This window comes from Phoca vitulina, unplaced genomic scaffold, assembly GCF_004348235.1.
Source record: "Phoca vitulina isolate PV1807 unplaced genomic scaffold, GSC_HSeal_1.0 scaffold33, whole genome shotgun sequence".
Taxonomy (NCBI): domain Eukaryota; kingdom Metazoa; phylum Chordata; class Mammalia; order Carnivora; family Phocidae; genus Phoca; species Phoca vitulina.
In genome coordinates, this window is record NW_022589736.1 from 13,655,673 (window position 1) to 13,677,886 (window position 22,214).

General features: G+C 35.1%; 1 protein-coding gene across 2 annotated transcripts in view; it reads right to left on the reverse strand.

Moving 5' to 3' along the window:
* UPF2 (UPF2 regulator of nonsense mediated mRNA decay) overlaps positions 1 to 22,214 on the reverse strand; it is a 108,696-nt gene that overhangs the window by 76,214 nt on the left and 10,268 nt on the right. For both annotated transcript variants that reach the window (XM_032425622.1, XM_032425623.1), the window contains exons 4-5: positions 13,120 to 13,280; positions 6,314 to 6,511 (exon numbers count right to left, since the gene is read on the reverse strand). In XM_032425622.1, coding sequence (XP_032281513.1) covers positions 6,314 to 6,511; positions 13,120 to 13,280 — 359 coding nt within the window. The remainder of the gene's footprint in view (positions 1 to 6,313; positions 6,512 to 13,119; positions 13,281 to 22,214) is intronic.

Below are 22,214 nucleotides of genomic sequence, written 5' to 3' on the forward strand. Positions count from 1 at the left end.
ATAGAAGGTGTAAAATTTCACCTTACCACCCAGGGAAGAAAAATTCTATAAGCCCTAAGACAGGTAGACTTATAAACCAGAAGGGGCACACTGTGGAGGGAGTTCTATCTAATGGCTTCCATCTTCTCTACGAAGTACTATATCGCACATCATCTTCTGCTAAAGAGGGAAGCAGAACAAAAACCAGAGAAAGAATGAAAATGTGTTATTGAGTCAACTGCTGTCAAGTTTCCATGCAGTGTTGAGAACCTGGTTGAGGTTGGTGACCATGAATTTATCAAGTTATCAAGCTATCTAACTGATCATCTCTAGGAAAGCTCAAGAGTTTGGATACAGAAACCAATATGGCGGATGACTAAGTTCATCCAGGGCTGAACTTGACAGGCATGTATGAATGAAAGACAAAAGGAGAAAGAATGTGTAAGAGAAACATTAAAAATGTATACCAGCATGCAATCTAGAAAAGAAGGTAAGTGAAGGCAGGTGGAGACTAATGGAAGGCCAAAAAAAATAAAAATAAATAAAAATTTAAAAATAAAAAAAAACTGAGGGAGCCAAGCAAGGGACTAGAGGTCTCAAAAGAGGCAGAAGAGGGGCAGTGAGGGGACCTGAGAAAGTACGGTGAAAGGACAGAGATATTTAAGTTAGTGGTTTGAGGTGATTTCAGGGGTGGTGCAGTTTGGGAAGATTAATTTCCATCATACTGGTAAGAATGAAAGGCAAAGAGAGATGCCTTAAGTTCAAGCCAGTTACTAGTAGAAACTGTCCTGTAATTTTTTATCCACAGAATACCTCTACCAAATAAAATGGCATTTTCTTTCTTTTAATATGTTCAACTGCTTAGTCAGTCACCAAATTTAATCTATTCATTCCTGGGTACATTTCTGTATGTAAGACCATATCTCCCCCCTTCTCTTCTTTCTTATTACTGTTCCTATGACTGATCTCTTACATTACTAAAACAGACCTGCTGGTCCACACCATATTTCTAATTTATCCTATATACCACTGACAGAGTAACCTTTAACAGAAAGTAACAAAACAGAGTAACAAAAAGCTGTGTATCAATCACATCTACGCATCTATGTTATTTAAACTTCAAATAAATGGTATTCACGGTCGGTAGCAAGACAGTCCAAACCAATTTCTCACTACCCTCCTAATTTATTACATCTTCTAAAAAGGCAAAATGAATTATTTGATCCTTACTTCCTTTCCAAACATACTAGATAATTTCCAGCTTCTATGTCTTTTTTTCATGCCATTTGCTCTACTTGAAAGGTTCACCCCAGTATCTCTTGTCAAAATCCAAGTCAAGCTTCAAAAAGTCTGTCGCAAAGGTCCATTTCTTCCAGAGTTTTATCTGATCTCCAACCATGGTTACTGCCCCCATGGTCTTTTTTTTTTTTTTTTTAAAGATCTGAGAGAGTGCACGCACACATGTGCACATTTGGGGGGCGGGGGCAAGGGAGAGGAACAGAGAGAATCCCAAGCTGACTCCCCTCTGAGCACGGAGTCCCATGTGCAGGGCTCTATCTTACAACCCTGAGATCATGACCTGACATCAAGAGTCAGAAGCTTAACCGACTGAGCCACCTAGGTGCCCCTGGCCCCACTGTCTTAACTGCCACACTTCTTTGTACTTTTCCTATGGCCCCACTCCTACTCTCCTTCATATTCTAATTCTTTGAGGCCCTGGCTGCTCCCCACTAATGTGACTGTAAGTCCACAGACTTGCTCATATTTGTCTCGCCCATGTCCCTCAGTACATAATCTCACGAGAGGTTGAGACCCTAAACGCACTACCTCAAAGAAAACCAAGTATTAGAACCCTTCAAGTAAGTCAAATTTGAATGATGCTATGAAAAACCTAGACCGTGGCAGAAAGAAATATTGAGGTAACTAATGTTTTAGAAACTACTCCTCAGGGCTTCAATTGTATATATATGAGGAGATGCCTTCTGAAAAACTTTTAACTGACAAAACTGAGCAGTAGGTATCTAAAATGAGCATTTTATATATATTTTCCTTATATTTCCTGAAATATTTCAAATATTTCAACACTACTCTCCATAAAATATAAAGTAAAATTTACCTTAAGGTAAGGACATCTTTGAGATTAACCAAGAAGTTTTTCTATCTTTATGGTACCACAAGGGTCCTTGTAAGGTGTTCTCACCACAGGATGACCTCAACTATCATTTTCACAAAAATAGCCTAATTTTTGGAATACTACTCAGTCATCAAAAAAAAAAGAAAGAAAGAAATCTTGCCATTTGCAACGACATGGATGGAACTAGAGGGTGTTATGCTAAGCAAAATAAGTCAATCAGAGAAAGACATGTATCATATGATCTCACCAATATGTGGAATTTAAGAAACAAAACAGAGGATCATAGGGGAAGAGAGGAAAAAACAAAACAAGATGAAATCAGAGAGGGAGACAAACCATAAGAGACTCTTAAGCATAGGAAACAAACAGAGGGTTGCTGGTGGGGGGATGGGGTAACTGGGTGAGGGCATTAAGAAGGGCACGTAATGTAATGAGCACTGGGTATTACATAAGACTGATGATCACTGACCTCTACCTCTGAAACCAATAATACATTATATGTTAACTGAACTTAAATAAAAATAAAATTTTAAAAAATAGCCTAATTTTCATGTTCAGTATACTTTAACTTAGATTCTGAAGAATGTTATAAAAAGATATTGTTTTATTATTCTTCTTTCAATTAGTATTCAGCACCACCTTATCCCCCATTTAATATATATGTTATATATGAAAAAAGAGAACAAAACTGATCCTTTAAAGAAAAACTTTAAGTTATAAGTCAATCAGAGAAAGACAAGTATCCTATGATCTCACTGATATGAGGAATTTGAGAAACAAGACAGAGGATCATAGGGGAAGGGAGGGAAAAATGAAACAAGACGAAATCAGAGAGAGAGACAAACCATAAGAGATTCTTAATCTCGGGAAACAAACTGAGGGTTGCTGGGTGGGAGGGATGGGGTGGATGGACACTGGGGAGGGTATGTGCTATGGTGAGCACTGTGAATTGTATAAGACTAATGAATCACAGACCTGTACCCCTGAAACAAATAATACATTACATATTAAAAAAAAAAAAACTTTCAGTTAAAAACTTCTAGTGTTTGGGTGATAATATGTTACTACATATGTTACCTGTAACATATGCACCACTGTGGTGGGAATGTTGACAGTGAGGGATGCTGTGCATGTGTGGAGGGACTGGGAATATGAGAACTGTGTTCTTTCAGCTTAATTTTGCTGTGAACCTAAAACTTTAGCTCTAAAAAATGAAGGTAGTATTAAAAAAAAAAGTTTCTGTGTGTCAAAGTACATTATCAATAAAGTAAAAAGACAATCTTTAGAATGGGAAAAATATTTGCAAATCTGGTAAGGGTCTAATATCCAGAATATTTTAAATTCTTACAACAAAAAGACGACTTAATTAAAAAATAGACAAAGGACTTAAAAAGACATTTTCCCCAGCAAAGATATGCAAATGGCCAACAACCACATGAAAAGATATACAACATCACTAGTCATTAGGAAAATGTAATCAAAACCACAATACCACCTTTACACCCACTAGGACAGCTGTAGGAAAAAGAAAATCATATAATAACAAGTGTTGGTAAGGATATAGAGAAATGTAGGAATGTTAAAATAGTTCAGCCACTGTACACACAGTTTGGGAGTTCTAAAAGTTAAACATAGAAGTTTGTATCTCTTAATCCCCTTCACCTATTTCATCCATCCCTCTGCACCCCCTTCCCTCTGGCAACCGCCAGTTTTTGGGTGTATTAATAAATCTGCTTCTGGTTTTTTCTTTTCATTTGTTTGTTTTTCAGATTCCACATGTAAGTGAAGTCATACGGTACTTGTCTTTGTCAGACTTATTTTACTCAACATAATGTTCTCTAGGTCCATCCAACAACATCCAAGTTGTTGCAAATAACAAGATTTTATTCTTTTTTATTTTATTTTATTTGAGAGACAGTGAGTGAAAGAACACAAGCGGGGCCAGGGGAGGCAGGGCACGCAGGGGCAAAGGGAGAAGCGGGCTCCCTGCTCACGCGGGGCTCGATCCCAGGACCCTGACGCGGGGCTCAATCCCAGGACCCTGAGATCATGACCTGAGCAGAAGGCAAACACTTAACTGACTGAGCCACCAGGTGCCCAAGATTTTATTCCTTCTTATGACTAACACTTTATTTTATATATATGCCATATCCTCTTTATCCATTCACATATATCAACAGGCACTTAGTTTGCTTCCACATTCTGGCTATTGTAAACAGTGCTGCAATAAACAGAGGGGTGCATATATCCTTTCAAATTACTGTTGTTTTCCTTGGGTAAATACCCAACAGTGGAATTAGTGGATTGTATGATATTTCTGTTTTTAATTTTTTGAGAAAATTCCATACTGTTTTCTATTTGTAGTACCAATTTACATTCCCACTAACAATAATGAAGATTCCCTTTTCTCCATATCCTCACCAACAACTGTGATTTCTTGTCTTTTTGATACTAGTGATTCAGACTGGTGGGAGGTGATATCTCACTGCGGTTTTGATTTGCATTTCCTTGATGAGTAGTGGTGTTGAGCATCTTTTCATGGTCTATTGGCTATCTGTTCATGGTCTGTATGTCTTCTTCAGAAAAACATATATTCAGATCCTCTGCCCATTTTTTAATCAAATTCTTTGTTTTTTTGGTGTTGAGTTGTAGGAGTTCTTTATATATTTTGTATATTAACCCCTTATCAGATATATCATTTGCAAGTATCTTCTCCCATTCAGTAGTTATTATAATAATTTTGTATGGTGACAGATGGTAACTATACTTACAGTGGTGAGCACTATACAACATACGGAACTGTCTAATCACAATGGTGTACACCTGAAACTAGTGTCAACCATACTTCAATTAAAAAAATAAAACTTAAAAAAATAAAAAAATAAAACAATTACCACATAACCCTGCAATTCCTAGGTGTATACTCAACAAATTGGAAATCGAGACTCAGGTAAGTACATATTCATAGCAGCGCTATTTATAGTATTGACAGTAGCCAAAATGTGGAAACAGCTCAAAAGTCCACTGATGGATAAATGGAAAAACAATTTGTGATACACACACAAAATGAAGTATAATTCAACCATAAATAGGAATGGAGTACTGACAAATGCACAATGTGATGTACCTCCAAAACATGATGCTAAATAAAAGAAGTTAGACACAAAAGATGATACGTTGTGTGACTCCAATTATATGAAACACTAAAAATAGATAAATCCATAGACACAAAATGCAAATTGGTATTTGCCAGGGGCTAGAGGAAGGGAGGAATGGAGAGAAACGCTTAATGGGTACAGGACTGATGGAATGTTTTAGAAGTATGTGTTATAATATTTGTACATCAAAAGCAAAGAATATTACTTTCTAGTTTTACTGTACGGTATGTAAATTACTAATCTTAACATAACTCAAAAAGCAGTGTAACACAGAAATTTAGGGCCCAAGTCATTCATTAACGAGGCTGAAATTTCAGATCCACCACTTACTAGCTGTGTTAAGTTACTTAACTCTGGATAGTTACGCAACCCCTTTGTGCCAGTTTCCTCATCTGAAAACAGGGACAACAACAGTAGCTGTGCCTCACAGGGTTATGAGAATTAAAAATTTTTTACTTATAAAGTACTAAAATGATGTTTGGCATGAAGTGATTATTAAATAAAAATTACTATTTTTTTTTACATGAGTTCCCTAATATATATATCAGAATACAAAAATACATTAAAAAAAAAAATTATCTGCTATCTGTTCAAATCCCTGCCACCGTTCCCTCCCAGCTCCCCTCATCTCTACGGTTTGGCAGAATTCCCTTTATAGAACATGGTGTGACTGGCATTCAGGACCTCCCACTACGTCAATGATCTCAGAGCTTGTGATTTCTCTAAATCAACTCTCCCGCACAAAGAGCTAGGGATATCTACACTGCACTACAGAACTAACACTTTTCCTAACAATCCAACTGGGAGCATTTCAGATCTTACCAAGATCTCACATGAATTCATTACATTATAAACAAACATTTTCAAATTATGGCACTGTTGAAAGTATGTCATTTATCACTCTTTCATGCTCCATTCCATTTAATCTAATGACTCAATGTTCATACTGCAAAACTAGTAACTAAAAAAATACTTTTACAAATACTATTTTGAAACTAATTTTTATAGCACTTAATGTAAAAATTTATCCTCTAGAATTTACCTTTGGAATCATCTTTGTTGGAATCTTTATTCTGACAACTTTTCTCGTTATCTTTAAACAAGATGGCTGGAACAAAAGCTTTCAAATCAATGAGGTTCTCATAAAAATTCCGAGCATCTTCATCTTCCCATATACCACCTTCCAAGTCATATTCTCCAGGCTTACCAGGTGTAAAGATATCAATTCCAGGCCCATGCTCTACAATAAAACAAGCCAGAGGGAATTAAAACCATTTCAGGTGTAGTATGCAAAACCACATAACAAGATATTTTATACTTTCAATTTGACAACTGATGAATCTTGAGTGTTTCAATTAATAGAAGCTTCTTTAATCAACAAACACTCTGGATTGTTTATGCAATCATCTTGAACATCAAATCAGGACAGACTAGAGGACAGCATATGAGAAAGATGTTTTTTCTCTTATATAAGAAATATATAAGCCTGGCCATTCCTAAAACATCCACATCTCCCATAAAGCATTTTTTTTGACTCCCAACCCTCTGTACCACTTATATCACAATTATCTTCACAAGTATACCAAAAAAATTTTAAGATTTTTTTTTTTAAGCAATCTCTGCACCCAATATGGGGTTCGAACTCACAACCCTGAGATCGAGAGTCACATGCTCTCTGGAGTGCCTGGGTGGCTCAGTCGGTTAAGGATCTGCCTTCGGCTCAGGTCATGATCCCAGGGTCCTGGGATCGAGGCCTAAGTTGGGCTCCCTGCTCAGCAGGGAGTCTGCTTCTCCCTCTGCCTCTGCCCCTCCCCCCACATCCCCACCCCCACCTCATGTGTGCACACATGCACGCATTTTCTTTCCCTCTCTCTCTCAAAAAAAAAAAGATCACATGGTCTGCCAACTGCACCAGTCAGGTGCCCCAGAAGTAAACCATAAACTTTTAATTAAGAAGCATCCCTCCTTTTGGTATAATCCGTGGTATAAGGCGGGTTGCTATAAATGGTCAAGTGATAAATAAATGGAAAAGAACGAAAGGAAAGACAAAGAAATATAAAGATATTTCAGTAGAAGGCAGAAAACCATGCACATATTTGCACATGTGCATGCACATACACACAGTCTACCCTTTACATACAACTATAAATTCTTAAACTCAGAAGAGTAAAATTAATATCCAACTTCATGATCATGAGGTCACTCATGAATTTATCTATTCTCACTGTGCTTCTCTCCTAACTAGAATTGTAAGTAGGAGAATGATCACGTAGATTAAAAATAACCATAAGAAAATGATTCATTTCATAGGAAAAACAAAACCAAGAGCAAAAACAAAAGCAAAAACAACAGAACACTGGCTCCCTAGCACACTCCTTATATGCCTTACAGCAAATACATTTGAACACAGGACACTAAACCCATATACTGTAAAAGAAAAGACTGAAAAAGTGTAACACTTGTGTAATGAAAAATATAAACAAAAGCAAGGACAAACTAGAAGACAATACTGGCAATATTCATACAAAGAAATTAGTATTCATAATATAAAGAGCCCTACAACCAAAGACCAAAATCCCAACAGAAAAATGGATAAAGCCTCTGAAGAAGTAAGTAAAAGATCATATAAAAAGAACCTTAACTGGGATCGAGCCCCGCATCAGGCCCCCTGCTCTGCGGAGAGCCTGCTTCTCCCTCTCCCACTCCCCCTGCTTGTGTTCCCTCTCTCGCTGTGTCTCTCTCTGTCAAATAAATAAATAAAATCTTAAAAAAAAAAAAAAGAACCTTAACCTCAATACTAATAAGGATAATGTTAAACAAAACTTAACATTTATCACTTCGACATGCTAGATTATGTTTAAAAGATGGATATCAGCAAATGTTGACAAGACCATAGGGAAGTAAGCAATCTCATATCTAGAATATAAATTAATACAGCATTAAGGAGATGTCATCTGTCAGTATCTATCAATATTTATTTTATTTTATTTTTAACATTTTATTTACTCATTTGACAGAGAAAGAGCACAAGCAAGGAGAGCGGCAGGCAGAAGGAGATGGAAAAGCAGGCTCCCCTCTGAGCAGAGAGCCCAACATGGGGCTTGATCCCAGACTCTGGGATCATGACCGGAGCTGAAGGCAGGCGCTTAACCGTCTGAGCCACCCAGGCGTCCCAGTATCTATCAATATTTAAAATAAGTATAATCGGGCGCCTGGGTGGCTCAGTTGGTTAAGTGACTGCCTTCTGCTCAGGTCATGATCCTGGAGTCCTGGGATCAAGTCCCGCATCGGGCTCCCTGCTCAGCGGGGAGTCTGCTTCTCCCTCTGACCCTCCCCCCTCTCATACTCTCTCTATCTCATTCTCTCTCTCAAATAAATAAATAAAATCTTTTAAAAAATAAAAAATAAAATAAAATAAAATAAGTATAATCTTTGATCCTGCAAGATTCCTTTTAGGAATGTATACCAAAGAAATAAAAGAACATGTGAAGTAAGATTTACAAGGATATTTGCCGTAGCACTGTTTGTAACAGAGCAAAACTGAACAGAATCTAAATATCTACCAATAAGAGCTGACAAACTGCATTTATACACTCCATAATATTAATCAGATACTAAAAGAATGAAGCATATCTATCTGAACTCAGTAATTTCTCAAAAATATGTTATTGAAAGAGAAAAGTTAATACAAAATAACATTACATAAATTAACAATAAAGCTATGTATCAATATCTGATTATATATTTTACATATATATTTTGTACTAAAAAGTCTGGACAGATTCATATCAAACTCTTAACCATGGATAGCTTGGAAAATGGAATGCATAAGATAGGAGACTTTCACTTTCTACTCTGTAATATGCATGAATATTTTACATATATGAAAAATGTATTTGCACAGTAATTATAAATTGTGAAAAAATCAACTTCTGAGAAGCAAAAAAAATGCTACAAAGTCAAAAAGCAGTAGATAATCATGGGAAACTATTTGCAATGCATATGACAAAGAATAATTTCTTTAATATGCAAAATGCTTTTATAATTCAATTAAAAACATAAATATTTGATTAAAAAGAAGAGGCAGGGTGGCTCAGTCGGTTAAACATCTGCCTTCGGCTCGGGTCATGATCCCAGGCTCCTGGGATCGAGCCCCACATCAGGCTCTCTGCTCAGAGGGAAGCCTGCTTCTCCCTCTGCCTGCCGTTCCCCCTACTTGTGCGCTCTCTCTCTCTCTGTCAAATAAATAAATAAATAAAAATCTTTAAAAAAAAAAAAAAAAAAGAAGAGGCAGGGGTATTCAAACCAGTATGTCACAGAGAAACATATATATGTATGTATGTGTATGTATACATACACATATATATATATATATATATATAAAACAGCCAATAAACTTAAAGAAAAGATGCTCAACCTCAGAAGATAAAAATCAAGAACTACAATACAGTAAGAACGTTAAGAAAACACTCGTTCTCACATAGCTAGTGGCATATAAATTTCTTTAGAAGCATATTTAACTTTATATATTTAAACTTAAAATGCATATACCCTATGGAAGTGTTGAATCACTATACTGTACACCTGAAACTAATATTACACTGTATGTTAACTGACTGGAATTTAAATAAAAACTTAAAAAATAAAAAATAAAAATAAAATGTAAAAAAAAAAGTAGTTGCAGAATAGTATATATAATATGATCTCATTTCAGCACGGCAGGAACAAATATTCTGATCATTTAAAAGTTTCGGCCTCTTCAGGCCAAGATGAGGTACCAGTGACCTAAAACAACTAAAAAAAACAGGCAAACAATATATATGAGTTTTTGAACACAACATCAGATAGCACAGGAAACTGATCCCTAGAGACAAGAAACAAAAAACCTGAGCCCTACAATTAACTGCTCTAGCTTATTGCCTGATAGATTTTCCAGGCTACAGCCAAGTTAAGGGGGAAGTGAAGCAGACCCAAGCAGTCTCTGTGAGACGAGAACGACAGAAGCTGAGAGTGTGGGAAAGATTCTAGCCCACGTGGCTAGATAGTGCAGGACAGAGTACCAGAGAGGAAAAAGCACAGAAACAGACCTTAAAGATCAGCAGAGAACTCCCCCTGAATGTTCAGCAGAACACTGATCAGCCCCTATGTGTAAGGGAACTAGTTGAGACTGGGAAAATAACTACTCATGAATCTTCCAATTCATGGGAAATCAGGGGAGTACAGAAGGATATTGCTTCTGTAATAGGGAAAATTAGCCCTAGACTAAAGGCTGGTCTGATCCCACCTAACAAAGCCAACCTGAAAAGGATAAAACTGTTTCCAAGTAGCTTAACTGTGTCCCAGAATTAAGGTCAATGATGTTTCTAAGAATACAAAACTATCCAGCAGTTTTCCAATTTAAACATGATGAAAAATGCAAAAAGTAGAAAAAAATACAAGAGCTGTAGAGGAGATCAATTACTTAATCAATTAAAACCAATGCAGAAGGGATGCCTGGCTCAGGTCATGATCCCAGGGTCCTGGGATCAAGCCTCGCATCAGGCTCCCTGCTCTGCGGGAGGCCTGCTTCTCCCTCTCCCACTCCCTCTGCTTGTGCTCCCTCTCTCACTGTGTCTCTCTCTGTCAAATAAATAAAATCTTAAAAAAAAAATGCAGAAATGACATACATGATAAAATTAGTAGACAAGGACATTAAAACAGATATTCTAACTATATTTCATATACTCAACAAACTAGGAGATAGACTAAGCATGTTTGAGACCATGGAAAATAAAACCAGCTTTGAGAGATAAAAATTACATTTCTCTATAATATTAATAATATAGGGGTGCCTGGGTGGTGCAGTCAGTTGATCATCGGACTCTTGGTTTCAGCTCGGGTCATGATTTCAGGGTTGTGAGATCAAGCACCACGTCAGGCTCTGTGATCAGCGCAGAGTCTGCTTGAGATTCTCTCCCCCTCTCCCTCCCTGTCCCTCCTGTTTGTGCTTTCTCTCTCTAAAATAAATAAATCTTTAAAAAAAGATTAATAGTATATTATACACTGTAAAAGGAAAGACTAGTGAATTTGAAGATACGGCAGTAGAAACTATCCAATACAAAACACAGAGAAAAAAGTATTAAAGAATAAAAAGGACAACTTCATACCACTTAACATAGTTATAATTAAATCTCCATAGCAGGTAGAAGAGTAATAGAAAATACATTTGAAGAAACAAGAGTCAAGATTTTCCAAATTTGACAAAAATTATAAACTCAAAGATTCAGGAAATCCAATGAACCCAAACACCAAAGAAAAACCACACCAAGCCACATCAAAATTAAGAAATTTTAAAGCAAGCAGAGGAAAAATATACCGTATGTAAAAAAAAGTATTGAAAGAAAAAAATGTCACCCTAAAATTCTATACCTGGTGAAAATATCTTTTAAAAATGACAGAATTTTATGTTGACCTATTATCTCTGGAAAATGCCTACAAATACTTTTCAAGTCATTTACCATTAAAAGAAGACTACCTTAAATTTCAGTAGAAATAATACCAAATCAATGCTAAACAGTATCAAAGATTTTAGTTCTAAAATATAATAAATATACTGAAAATGTTCAAGAAACCTGCCAGATTAAAACAAACACAAATTCTACAGCGGAACTTCTTTTAAAAAACCAAAAAGTCTGAGGTTCACTGATGAAGGGATATAAAAATTAGGAGGAATTATATACATGATGATATATAAATAAAATAAACGCACTTACACTATACAATAGGTGTTTCTTACTGAGATGTAAAATATAAAATATCTTCTTGTATTATAAAAGGATACCTTACAAATACTTTACTCTTAAAATTTTTAAGTAAACAGGATTGCCAGATAGCTTGAAGATTAATAACACATTAACACATCTACTAACATAAATTATTATATAAAGTAGTTGGTGTGACAGATTAATGTATTAGGAGCCCTACCAACTTAAGGACAATCAAAACGGAACTTTAAAACATCTTTGAAATAGTATGGAAAACAACTCATCTCACAGAATGATAAACAATTTATCTCACAAAACTGCAAGGTAAGTTTTAGTTCTAAATAACAATTTAGGATATCGTATCATTCAAAACAAATAGATTAAAAATAAGCATATAAAAATATTAGAATCCCAAAGATCCAATCCACCTTATGAGAAATAAAGTGAATCTTTTTATAACCCCAAGTATGGTTTAAGACAGGCCCCTGTTTGGAAGCACTTGGGTGGCTCGGTTGGTTAAGTGTCCGACTCTTGGTTTCGGCTCAGGTCATGATCTCAGGGTTATGGGATCTAGCTCAGTGACCGGCTCCACGCTCAGCACAGAGTCTGCTTGAGATTCTTAGATTCTTTCCTCCCTCTCCCTCCTGCTCTGTTCCTCCCTGCCCGCCCCCCATCGTGCTTGCTCTAATAAATAAAATCTTAAAAAAAAAAAAAAAAAGGCCCCTGTTGGATATAATTCAAAGATACCTAATATAAAAGAACCTGAAGGACTGCATCTTAAGATCACATGAGTTAATTACTGTTCTCTAAGTGCAAAGCCTTTTCCATTCATAGGAGTATTTCAAATACTAGCTTTTCGAAGTTCTTATTAGGTCTTAATACTACTTCTTCATTTAAAACACTTTAAAGGCATGTTTAAAACTTAAATTTTCAATAATATACACCTGACAAAGTAAAGATAAGTGATAGTGCTTAATACTACTTCTTCATTTAAAACCCCTTAAAGGCATGTTTAAAACTTAATTTTCAATAATACATATCTGACAAAGTAAAGATAAGTGATAGTGCTTATTGAAAAATCTCTATGTTTTTAGGGCTATCTTACCTTCTGGTGTTGGTTTGTCTTGAGGAAGATCTGGCATATTTTCATCCAAGAGGTCTGCTAAGGACTGAGAATTTGCCAGCAGCTTCTGATATGACATAGCAAATTCCTCATACTGTTTATGTCTATCTTCACTTAGCTCCCCTTTAGAATGGAGAATACGCCTATAAACAAATGATGAAATAATCTGATAATCTCATCAAAATACATGTGCTCATGTACTGTTACACTGGGAATGTTCCATAAAATTTTATTTTATCACATAAGCTTTTTGCACGATTTTCTTCAATTTTTTATTAACATTTTCAAGATGTATCTGAAAATTAAAACTGGTATAATCAAATTCACCTAAGCAATTAAATTTCAACATTAATTCTTCAAAGAATATTGTGATTAACTATGCCTGCAGAAATGTAAAATTTAACAATGCCACTAAATAAAAATTTTAAAAGTATTTTGTTAAAAATACTCCCTTCAGACAGTTAATCAAAAATACTTAACATACCTAAAAAACTTACTATTCAAAAACAACAGGTTATAAAAATCAGTATCCTTAAACTTTTACAATGATTTTAATCAAGATTTTTTGAAAAAGCTCACATCTTCCAAACAGCCAATTCTCAGTTTACTGTACAAGTACTGGTTATTTATCTATTTAACAAATATTAATTGAGCAACACACGTAAGCAAGTCCAGGCCATCTCAGGAGCAGAGAATACAACTAGTCTTCTATTCTACAAATAGGGCACCAATAAGCCACCCATAATTAGAAATGCAGAACTACTGAAAAATTTCAAAATGTACAGTGAAGTAAAAACCTTACTATATCTACAGATAGTTGAGATGTCTGTAACTGCATCTATTTATAACTAAGTACGTATGTAGTGGCACACGTGAAATCTATAAACCTTAATGCAAATACAATACAGGTTTCAAAAAGCCAACTGTAAATTAAAAATTAAGTCATTTTCAAAATATTTAAAAGTTTTTTATTACTTGTCATTTGAGTTTTCTTATGAACAAGGAAGAAAATGAGGTGTTTTTTGGTGATGTTATCTTATTAAGAGTTACAGAAAATAAAGTGAAAAACCATGCCTAAACTTATTCATCCCAGCTTAGCTGGAACAATTTCCAAACTTTCCTATCTTACCCAATTCCTACCCACATAAACTTATGTTTAAATGCTGTAACATTCCAGCCAACATTTTCTAAGTTAGGAATATCAGCTCCCATTATAAGCTCAAGGTAGATCAAAGCATAGGATACTATTCACTAAATCCAATCTTCTTTTTTCAAATCCAGCCTATTAGGGATCTAAAATGAAAAATTTTCACTCATTTTCTTACAATATAAAGGTACATTAGTATCATTCTACGAACAAGAATAGTTTCTCTCTTTAACCATTTATTTCAAACTAATTTTACAGGAAAAAAGTCTTTCAGTAAATTTTGTGAATGAATTCTAAACCCAAAACATTCAAAAATACTCAACTCACGAAAGCAATGACTATTATTTTGAATGAGTGAGCTTGTTAGAACTTTTAATTAGAAGTTCTATCATTTTTGGGACGCCTGGGTGGCTCAGTCAGTTAAGCGTCTGCCTTCGGCTCAGGTCATGATCCCAGGGTCCTGTGATCCAGCCCCGCATTGGGATCCCTGCTCAGCGGGGAACCTGCTTCCCCCTCTGCCTGCCACTCCCCCTGCTTGTGCTCTCTCTCTCTCATAAATAAATAAAATCTTTAAAAAAAAAAAAAAAAAGAAGTTATATCATTTTTGAAGATAAAAAACACTAAAATTAAATAGTTTAAATACTCAAAAGTAGACTATTCTAAAATGTTCTGCAGTTATTATTAGAAAAAATGTTAAGTCAATAAAGACTTAGGAGTTTGTTCTATAGCAGATTATGTTCAGAGTGATAATAACAGTCCAAAGAGATTTCAAAACATCTGACAATTAAGATACAAAATTATTTCAGTACTTGAAAAGAAACAGGAAAATATCTCAGAATAACAGAACCTGGAACTTTCTCTAACAGTTCTGACATTCTAGTAATCTGAAGAACATATATGCAGTTTTTAGGTTATACAACATTAATAATTTATGATATATAAGCAGTAACAAAATGATGACTATTTTATCACAACAAAAAAGGAACACTCTTTTTTCCAATATCAATCTCATTTTCAAAAATTGGCCTGTGACTTTGCATTCAATCAGTTAAAAGTGATTTAATTCTATGACAGTTCCCTTTGTATGCATTCCAGTTCCTTTCCAGTCATCCTAGAACAAATTTAAAACTCTGAAGCTCCAGAAGTAACTCCTCACACTCCCCCCAAATCTCAATCCCATGATCAAATTTTTTAACAGTACTAATTTACTTGACTGCTTAACTTACATGTGCTTAGGTTACTACCTAGTGAGAACAGTCCTCAGGACAAAAGCTTAGATTTTGGTAGATTTATTTTCTAATCATATCTTACACTAAAAACTTAGCAAGCAGCACAAGATACCAATGAAATGGCAGTGGAAGAGTTCTGTCATACACAAAACTTATACAGTTCTACACATTTTCCTTGACTTTATTTAATATATTTACTAAACATCAGACTAAACACATAGGACCTAGTAAGAACACAGATTTCAAGCAGAGAAATAAATGCATCATAGGCACCCGAACATTCAAAATCCCTAGAGTCATTTAGAGGTGCTCATCAAATTAAAATGAAACATTTTTTAATGACTGTACTATATATGGCAGTTTTTTAGGTTTATGAAGCCCACTGGAAAAGATTTTCAGTTTAACTTTTTTAGAAGACCTGTATGAGGGAACTAAACATTGCAGCACATCTGACCAAAGTACCTATTCTATTCGGTGTAAATCTCACCAAAATTTCTTATGAGAATTCCATGGGAATATATCACTATGCAAAATCAAGTTGAATATATGATTTATCACGTATCATTTTAATTACAATCTCTTCAGAAGCCCATATATTCAGAAAATTGAATAGAAGCCATTCTTTTTGAGACGGTCATAAATTAGAGGTTAGCAAATTATTTCTGCAAAGGGGCCATATGTAAGTATTTTAGGCTTTGCAGACCATACGTTCTTTGTTGCAACTACTCAACTCTGCTGATATGGCACAAAAGCAGCCACAGATAATACATAAACAAATGAGCATGACTATGTTCCAATAAAACTTTATTTATGGATACTGAAATTTGAACTCATATAATTTTAGTATTTCACAAAATATTACTCTTCTGATTTTTTTCCAACCATCCAAAAAAGTTAAAACCATTCTTATTCTTAGCTCACCAGCTGTATAAAAAATAGTGGTAGGTCTATCTGGCCTGTGGGCCATAGTTTGCCAATCCCTGTCATAATTAGAGTTCACTGAATCAGTATCATTGTTAAATGTATTATAAATGAGTACATTCCCTCTCATAACATCACTGTAAAGGAGGGAGTTACTGGCAGCATTTTAGAGATATAAAAAGCAACGAAAACAAAGTTAATTCCAAATCTTATTCATTATAATAAAAATACAAGATAGTAGACCTCCTTCACCGGATGATGAGCTATCACTGTCTGGAAGCAATCCTAAGGTATATCCATCTTTGATTTCTAGTGTTTTTTATATTACTGATTCAATATTGTAAAACTGACAGAAAATATCAAATAGTCTATTCTTGAATCGAGCATTCTATCTCATAAGAAAAGTCATAAATGCCTCAAAAAATTCTAGTATTAAAAGACATATTTTTATTTTCTTTCCCTTTTTTCAATTTGTCTTATTGCTTGACACTCTTGCTCTTTTATTTTGTATATTATTTACTGTTATTTCGCATTATTTTAAAAATACACATTTTCAAAACCATGAAAAGGCACAGGAGAAATTCTCATCAAGTCTTTCTGAAGGATTAAGCAGGAAATATAGTACAAATAATAAACTCACATTTACTACTTACAATGAGCCAGATACTGTTTTTAAAAGTGCTTTTACACGTGAATTCACTGCATCGTTCACATTTATCTCAGAGGTAGAGTGCTACTGTTACTCCATTTTACAGAAGAGAAAACTGAAGCACAGAGATATGAGATAACTTGCCAAGAATCACAGAACTGAGTAAATAACAGATTTAAGATTTGAACCCAAGTAGCCTGGCTCCAGAGTCTATGCTCACAACTAGTGGACTATACTGCCTCCCAAATTAAAATTATCCACTTGGTACCTTATACTGAAATTAGAATGTCTCTCAAATACATATATCAAAGGCAAGCCTTCTCACACTGGGGTGTTTATTTTATATTCTTTCGGGTCCTTCTGTTTGCATCTGACTTGGTAAGCACTAAGTGGCTACTGTATTTACTACACACCTTAAAATCAAGTACAAATACTAAATGCAGATGGAAGATGAGTAATACGGACATTGTGAAAAATACAGTATGAAGAGGTATGAAAGAACTGGATCTGTCACTTGCTATATAAGACACAATGGGCAAGCTCTTTAATCCCTAGATCTGATCACCTTCAAAACAGAGGTATTTCTTTCAAGGGTACTATGAGGATCAATTAAGATCATACATTTGATGCACCTGATCAATGTACAAGTTATTTTAATGAGGAAAAAAACATGCCACAGCCTACTGTAAAAAAGGCAAGAACTTCAATGCCAAATATTATTTGATCTTCTATTAGCCAAATTAAAAAGAAAAAAAATTTTGGCAAGAACACAGAATCTATCTTAGCTTTGACCTTATACAGTCACGCAAAATAACATAGAACACATGGCCAAAATCTTGAAAAAATAATCATGAAGCAGACCCATGAAAAACTACTAGGTTTTACTTTTTATCTCTTTTAGCAATTTGTCAAATTTTCAAGCGAATTAAATTTTCTTTTGGTTTCATTTTAGAATTTGGTTATGGATGTCTTATAATCTTGTGTGAAAACACACTACAGCATAGTAACCGTAACTGTACGCAATCAAATATTTATTAAATAACTGTCAAAGTCATTGAATGAGAGATAATTTCAGGAAAGATGGAACAATTTTAGAGTACTTACAAAATTGTTAAAGCCTCGTTGAGTCTAAAGTACAGTGACAGAACATCTTAATAGTGCTTAAATACTATACAATTTATCAAACATTCCACCTGTAAAGGCAAGGTACAACTTACCTGGAAGGGAAGTGGAAGGTAAAAGCAACACTACTTAATTTTACATTAATGTGTTTTTAAATTTCAACAATGGCAAAGTAATATCTCATGAATTTGCAGTAATGAAAGAAATCTCCGATTTTATAAACAGGGAAAGCCTACATTCTACTTGTATTTTTTTTCTATACTTTCAATCAAATCACTTAGTGCTGTCTAAACATGCAATCATAAGGTCCTAATTCACCAGTACTGAAAAAAGAAACTTCTACCACCATTCCCACCAGTTAGGGAGAAAGAAAGGAATGAAGACACTTCAAAATTATTCAAGTAAGAATTGACTTAATATATGAATTCATGATTTCACTACTGCAAGAAACAAACTGTTATATAATTAAATTATATCTAATAAAAATTAAATCATTTCTTCAATTCTTATTAAATGCCAAAAAATAGGTCATATTACCTCACTGAGAAAAATATCTCACAGCACAAAGCATTTTAAGTATAAAGTAAGACCACTGAACATTATAAAAAGCAAAACCTACCAAGTAAAGCTATTAACTCTAAACTGGACGATGTTACTGGTTATTTTCAAATGTTTAAATATTAATTATAACTCCCCAGGATCAATCACTTAACCAAAATATATTTTAAAAATTCTTTGACGTACAAAAAGCTTATAAGGTCAAATTTATAAGAATTCATTATAATTATAACTCTCTCAGGGGCTTTGAAACAGAACTAGTTATAGATAGCTAGTATTAGAATACCTGTAGTATCAGCCCAGGTAACATGAGAAAAGAACAGCTAACTAAGACTCAACAAGTGTTATGCAGTCACTGTCTTCATTCATTCATTAGTGTCTTTTAGAAAATACCAGAGATTTTATTATTCTATTTTTATAAATTGGTTGAAAGAAATCTTAAGTATAGACTTTAATGAGTATAGATGAAGACTTCACAACCTCTATGAATAGTGCCATCTCCCAAGCTAATTAAAATGACCCAAAGCATTTAGGATTCATAGACTGAAAATATAATGTATTTGGGTTTTTTTTTTAAACTGTCATTATTAAGATATTGTATAAAGGCTTAAAGTAATTTAACTACATGAGTCTTAAATATCTGCTAGCTTGGCACTTAGATTTCCAGCATTTCCCTGCCTAAGAGAAACCTTACTGGGAAAAACTATTGTCCACAATTATTCCCATGATGCAGAATAATCTCAAAACACCTACTGGATAATGACTGGGAGGGGTAAACTTTGGGCAACTGGTCATTTTAACAGTACATTGTAATGTACTAATACCAGGCCAAGGGACTCTGCACTAATCCTCATGTCTTCTTGGTCAGTCAGGTATTCAAATCTACACTATAGAGGCTGCTCAATTTGAAGCTATCCTAAGGTATGCGTTATTTATTAAGCCATATGCCAATTATTTTCTATATTGTGATTAAGATTTTCCCATCTCCCAGGGCGCCTGAGTGGCTCAGTCAGTTAAGCGGCTGCCTTCGGCTCAGGTCATGATCCCAGGGTCCTGGGATCGAGCCCTGCATTAGGCTCCCTGCTCAGCAGAGAGCCTGCTTCTCCCTCTCCGTCTCCTGGCTTGTGCTCTCACTCTCTCTCTCTCAAATAAATGAATAAAATCTTAAAAAAAAAAAAAATTTTCCCATCTCCCAAATTATTACATCGGTGTAGACAATATCCCATGATAAAATGACTGCTACAATGCTAAGATCAATTTATACTAGGTAAATAACCTCCTCTAATAACCACAGGTTAACAGTTCTGGATTTTTTTTTTTTTTTTTTAAGATTTTATTTATTTATTTGACAGAGAGAGACACAGCGAGAGAGGGAGCACAAGCAGGGGGAGTGTGAGAGGGGGAAGCAGGCTTCCTGCTGAGCAGGGAGCCTGACGTAGGGCTCATCCCAGGACCCTGGGACCATGACCTGAGCCAAAGGCAGACGCTTAACGACTGAAGCCACCCAGGCGCCCCAACAGCTCTGTATTTAAATGAGTAAAAGTTTCTAGGTAAAGGCCACAAAACCATGCTCTTAACACTACATCCCATTCAAAATTTTCATGGTGACTTGAATAATATTAAAGAACAGGTCTGCTTATCAAAACTGAATGTGACCAGCAGATAAGTACATAATAATACATACAGCAGATAATAACATAATCAATGTTCAAAATTATCATTAGGATAAAGTAATATGCCAAAAACATCTAAATAAAGTTAAAAGAGGTAAGTCTGCATTCAGGTTTAAGAGATGATTTCCACTAGTTCAAGGTGAAGAACTGGTTTGGCAGCAGTTCATTTGAGAAATTAATCTTTAGGTATATATAAGCTCACAAACAGTCAAAAGAACGACAAGGCAGCTATAAAAAGTAATGGAATTTGAGGTTACAGGCAGGAAAAAATGCATCCAAAACGAATGTCCTAAGGATAGTCACGTGGAAATCATGGAACAAACTGAAGGAACAGGAGGTGTTTAGCCTTGAGAAGATGAAAAGGAAACATCCTGGCAGTTTGCAAATATTTGAGATATTATCATGGGTATGAAAGAGGAGACATGTCCCATGTCAGTGTTTCTCAAACTATCTGTGGTAAAGGAATTATTTTTTTTTCCTAATCACTGCAAACACTTTTATAAAACACAGTAACAATATCAGGACTATAGAAAATTGCTATAAAAGATGTCTAAATGCTTAGTCTGTTCCTATACTTAATTCATTATGAATAGGTAAACAGTTCATGGACCCCCCACTTTAAGCAGCTTTATTCCATTGGTACCAGAAAAATGTAAATCGAAGGGAACCATTTTATGGGGAGTTAAATTTCAGCTTGAATTCCTAGTAAGTAGAGGTGTGCCAACATTGGAAGGGCACTTTCAAAGAAAGAATACTTTATCTGTCAGATAATCTGTAAAATGGACTCCTGCACTGGAAAGGGGATCGGATTAAGTCATTGTAGACTCTACCCTCTAAGCTTCTGTGAGGCCAATCAGAAGTAAACACACACAAAACCCCTAAAGTAACTGATAAAAAGTAATCAAAGCATACTACAAAATCAGCCGTGAGTTATTAAGTAGAACATATGGGAAAAAGAAAAAGACTAGGAAAATGACAAAACACTATGTAAGTCGTAATTATGAAACCTTAAATATGTGAGAATTATTAATAGAGGGCCACTGTTTTCTGCTTAAACTCATTATTGACTATATAAATACACCCTGAAGTTGCCTATTCAAAGTTTAAAACAGTCCTCACTATTCAAAACTACAAAGATCTTTGTTTTCAAAAATAAAAAAAGAAACCCTGAGGAACACCACTGCCATCTTCAACTCTCACGTCTTGAGTGACCCTCAACCATCATGGTTTAGTCATAAAGTCTGTGGACCTATCCTGACATAAAGCTAACCACACTGCTACAGTCTTCGCTTCTAGTTAAGTCAATCACCTTCTGATTAAACCAACAGGTTTATGGAAATCCATACCCTCCCATACTAATTCTTGAAAAACAGCAATTTCAGACTCTTAACCATGCATTTTAAAGAGGTGCAAGGTACTCAGCCAAACGCTACTGCTGCTGCCTCCTTTCTGTACTCCCTTAGCCCTCCTCCAAATCCACCCTCCATAAAAGTTGACCTACTGCCCACCAACTACATCAACTTCTAACTTGTTGATGCCTCCTAGGTACACAGGCTACACAGCAGTATCTTGGAACAATCAAAGGTGGCCCCTCAATCAGATACCTTCACTAATTACCACAGGCACATACATTATTCCACATTATTCCTTGAAACTTTAAATGGATGGTCCCAGGAGAAAGACTCCTGTTAATGCACTTTACACAGTAGCATTGAAGAAATTTTTTTCACATCTAATTTGTTGCACTATTTTCCTCATTTCTGATCTAAAACACCACT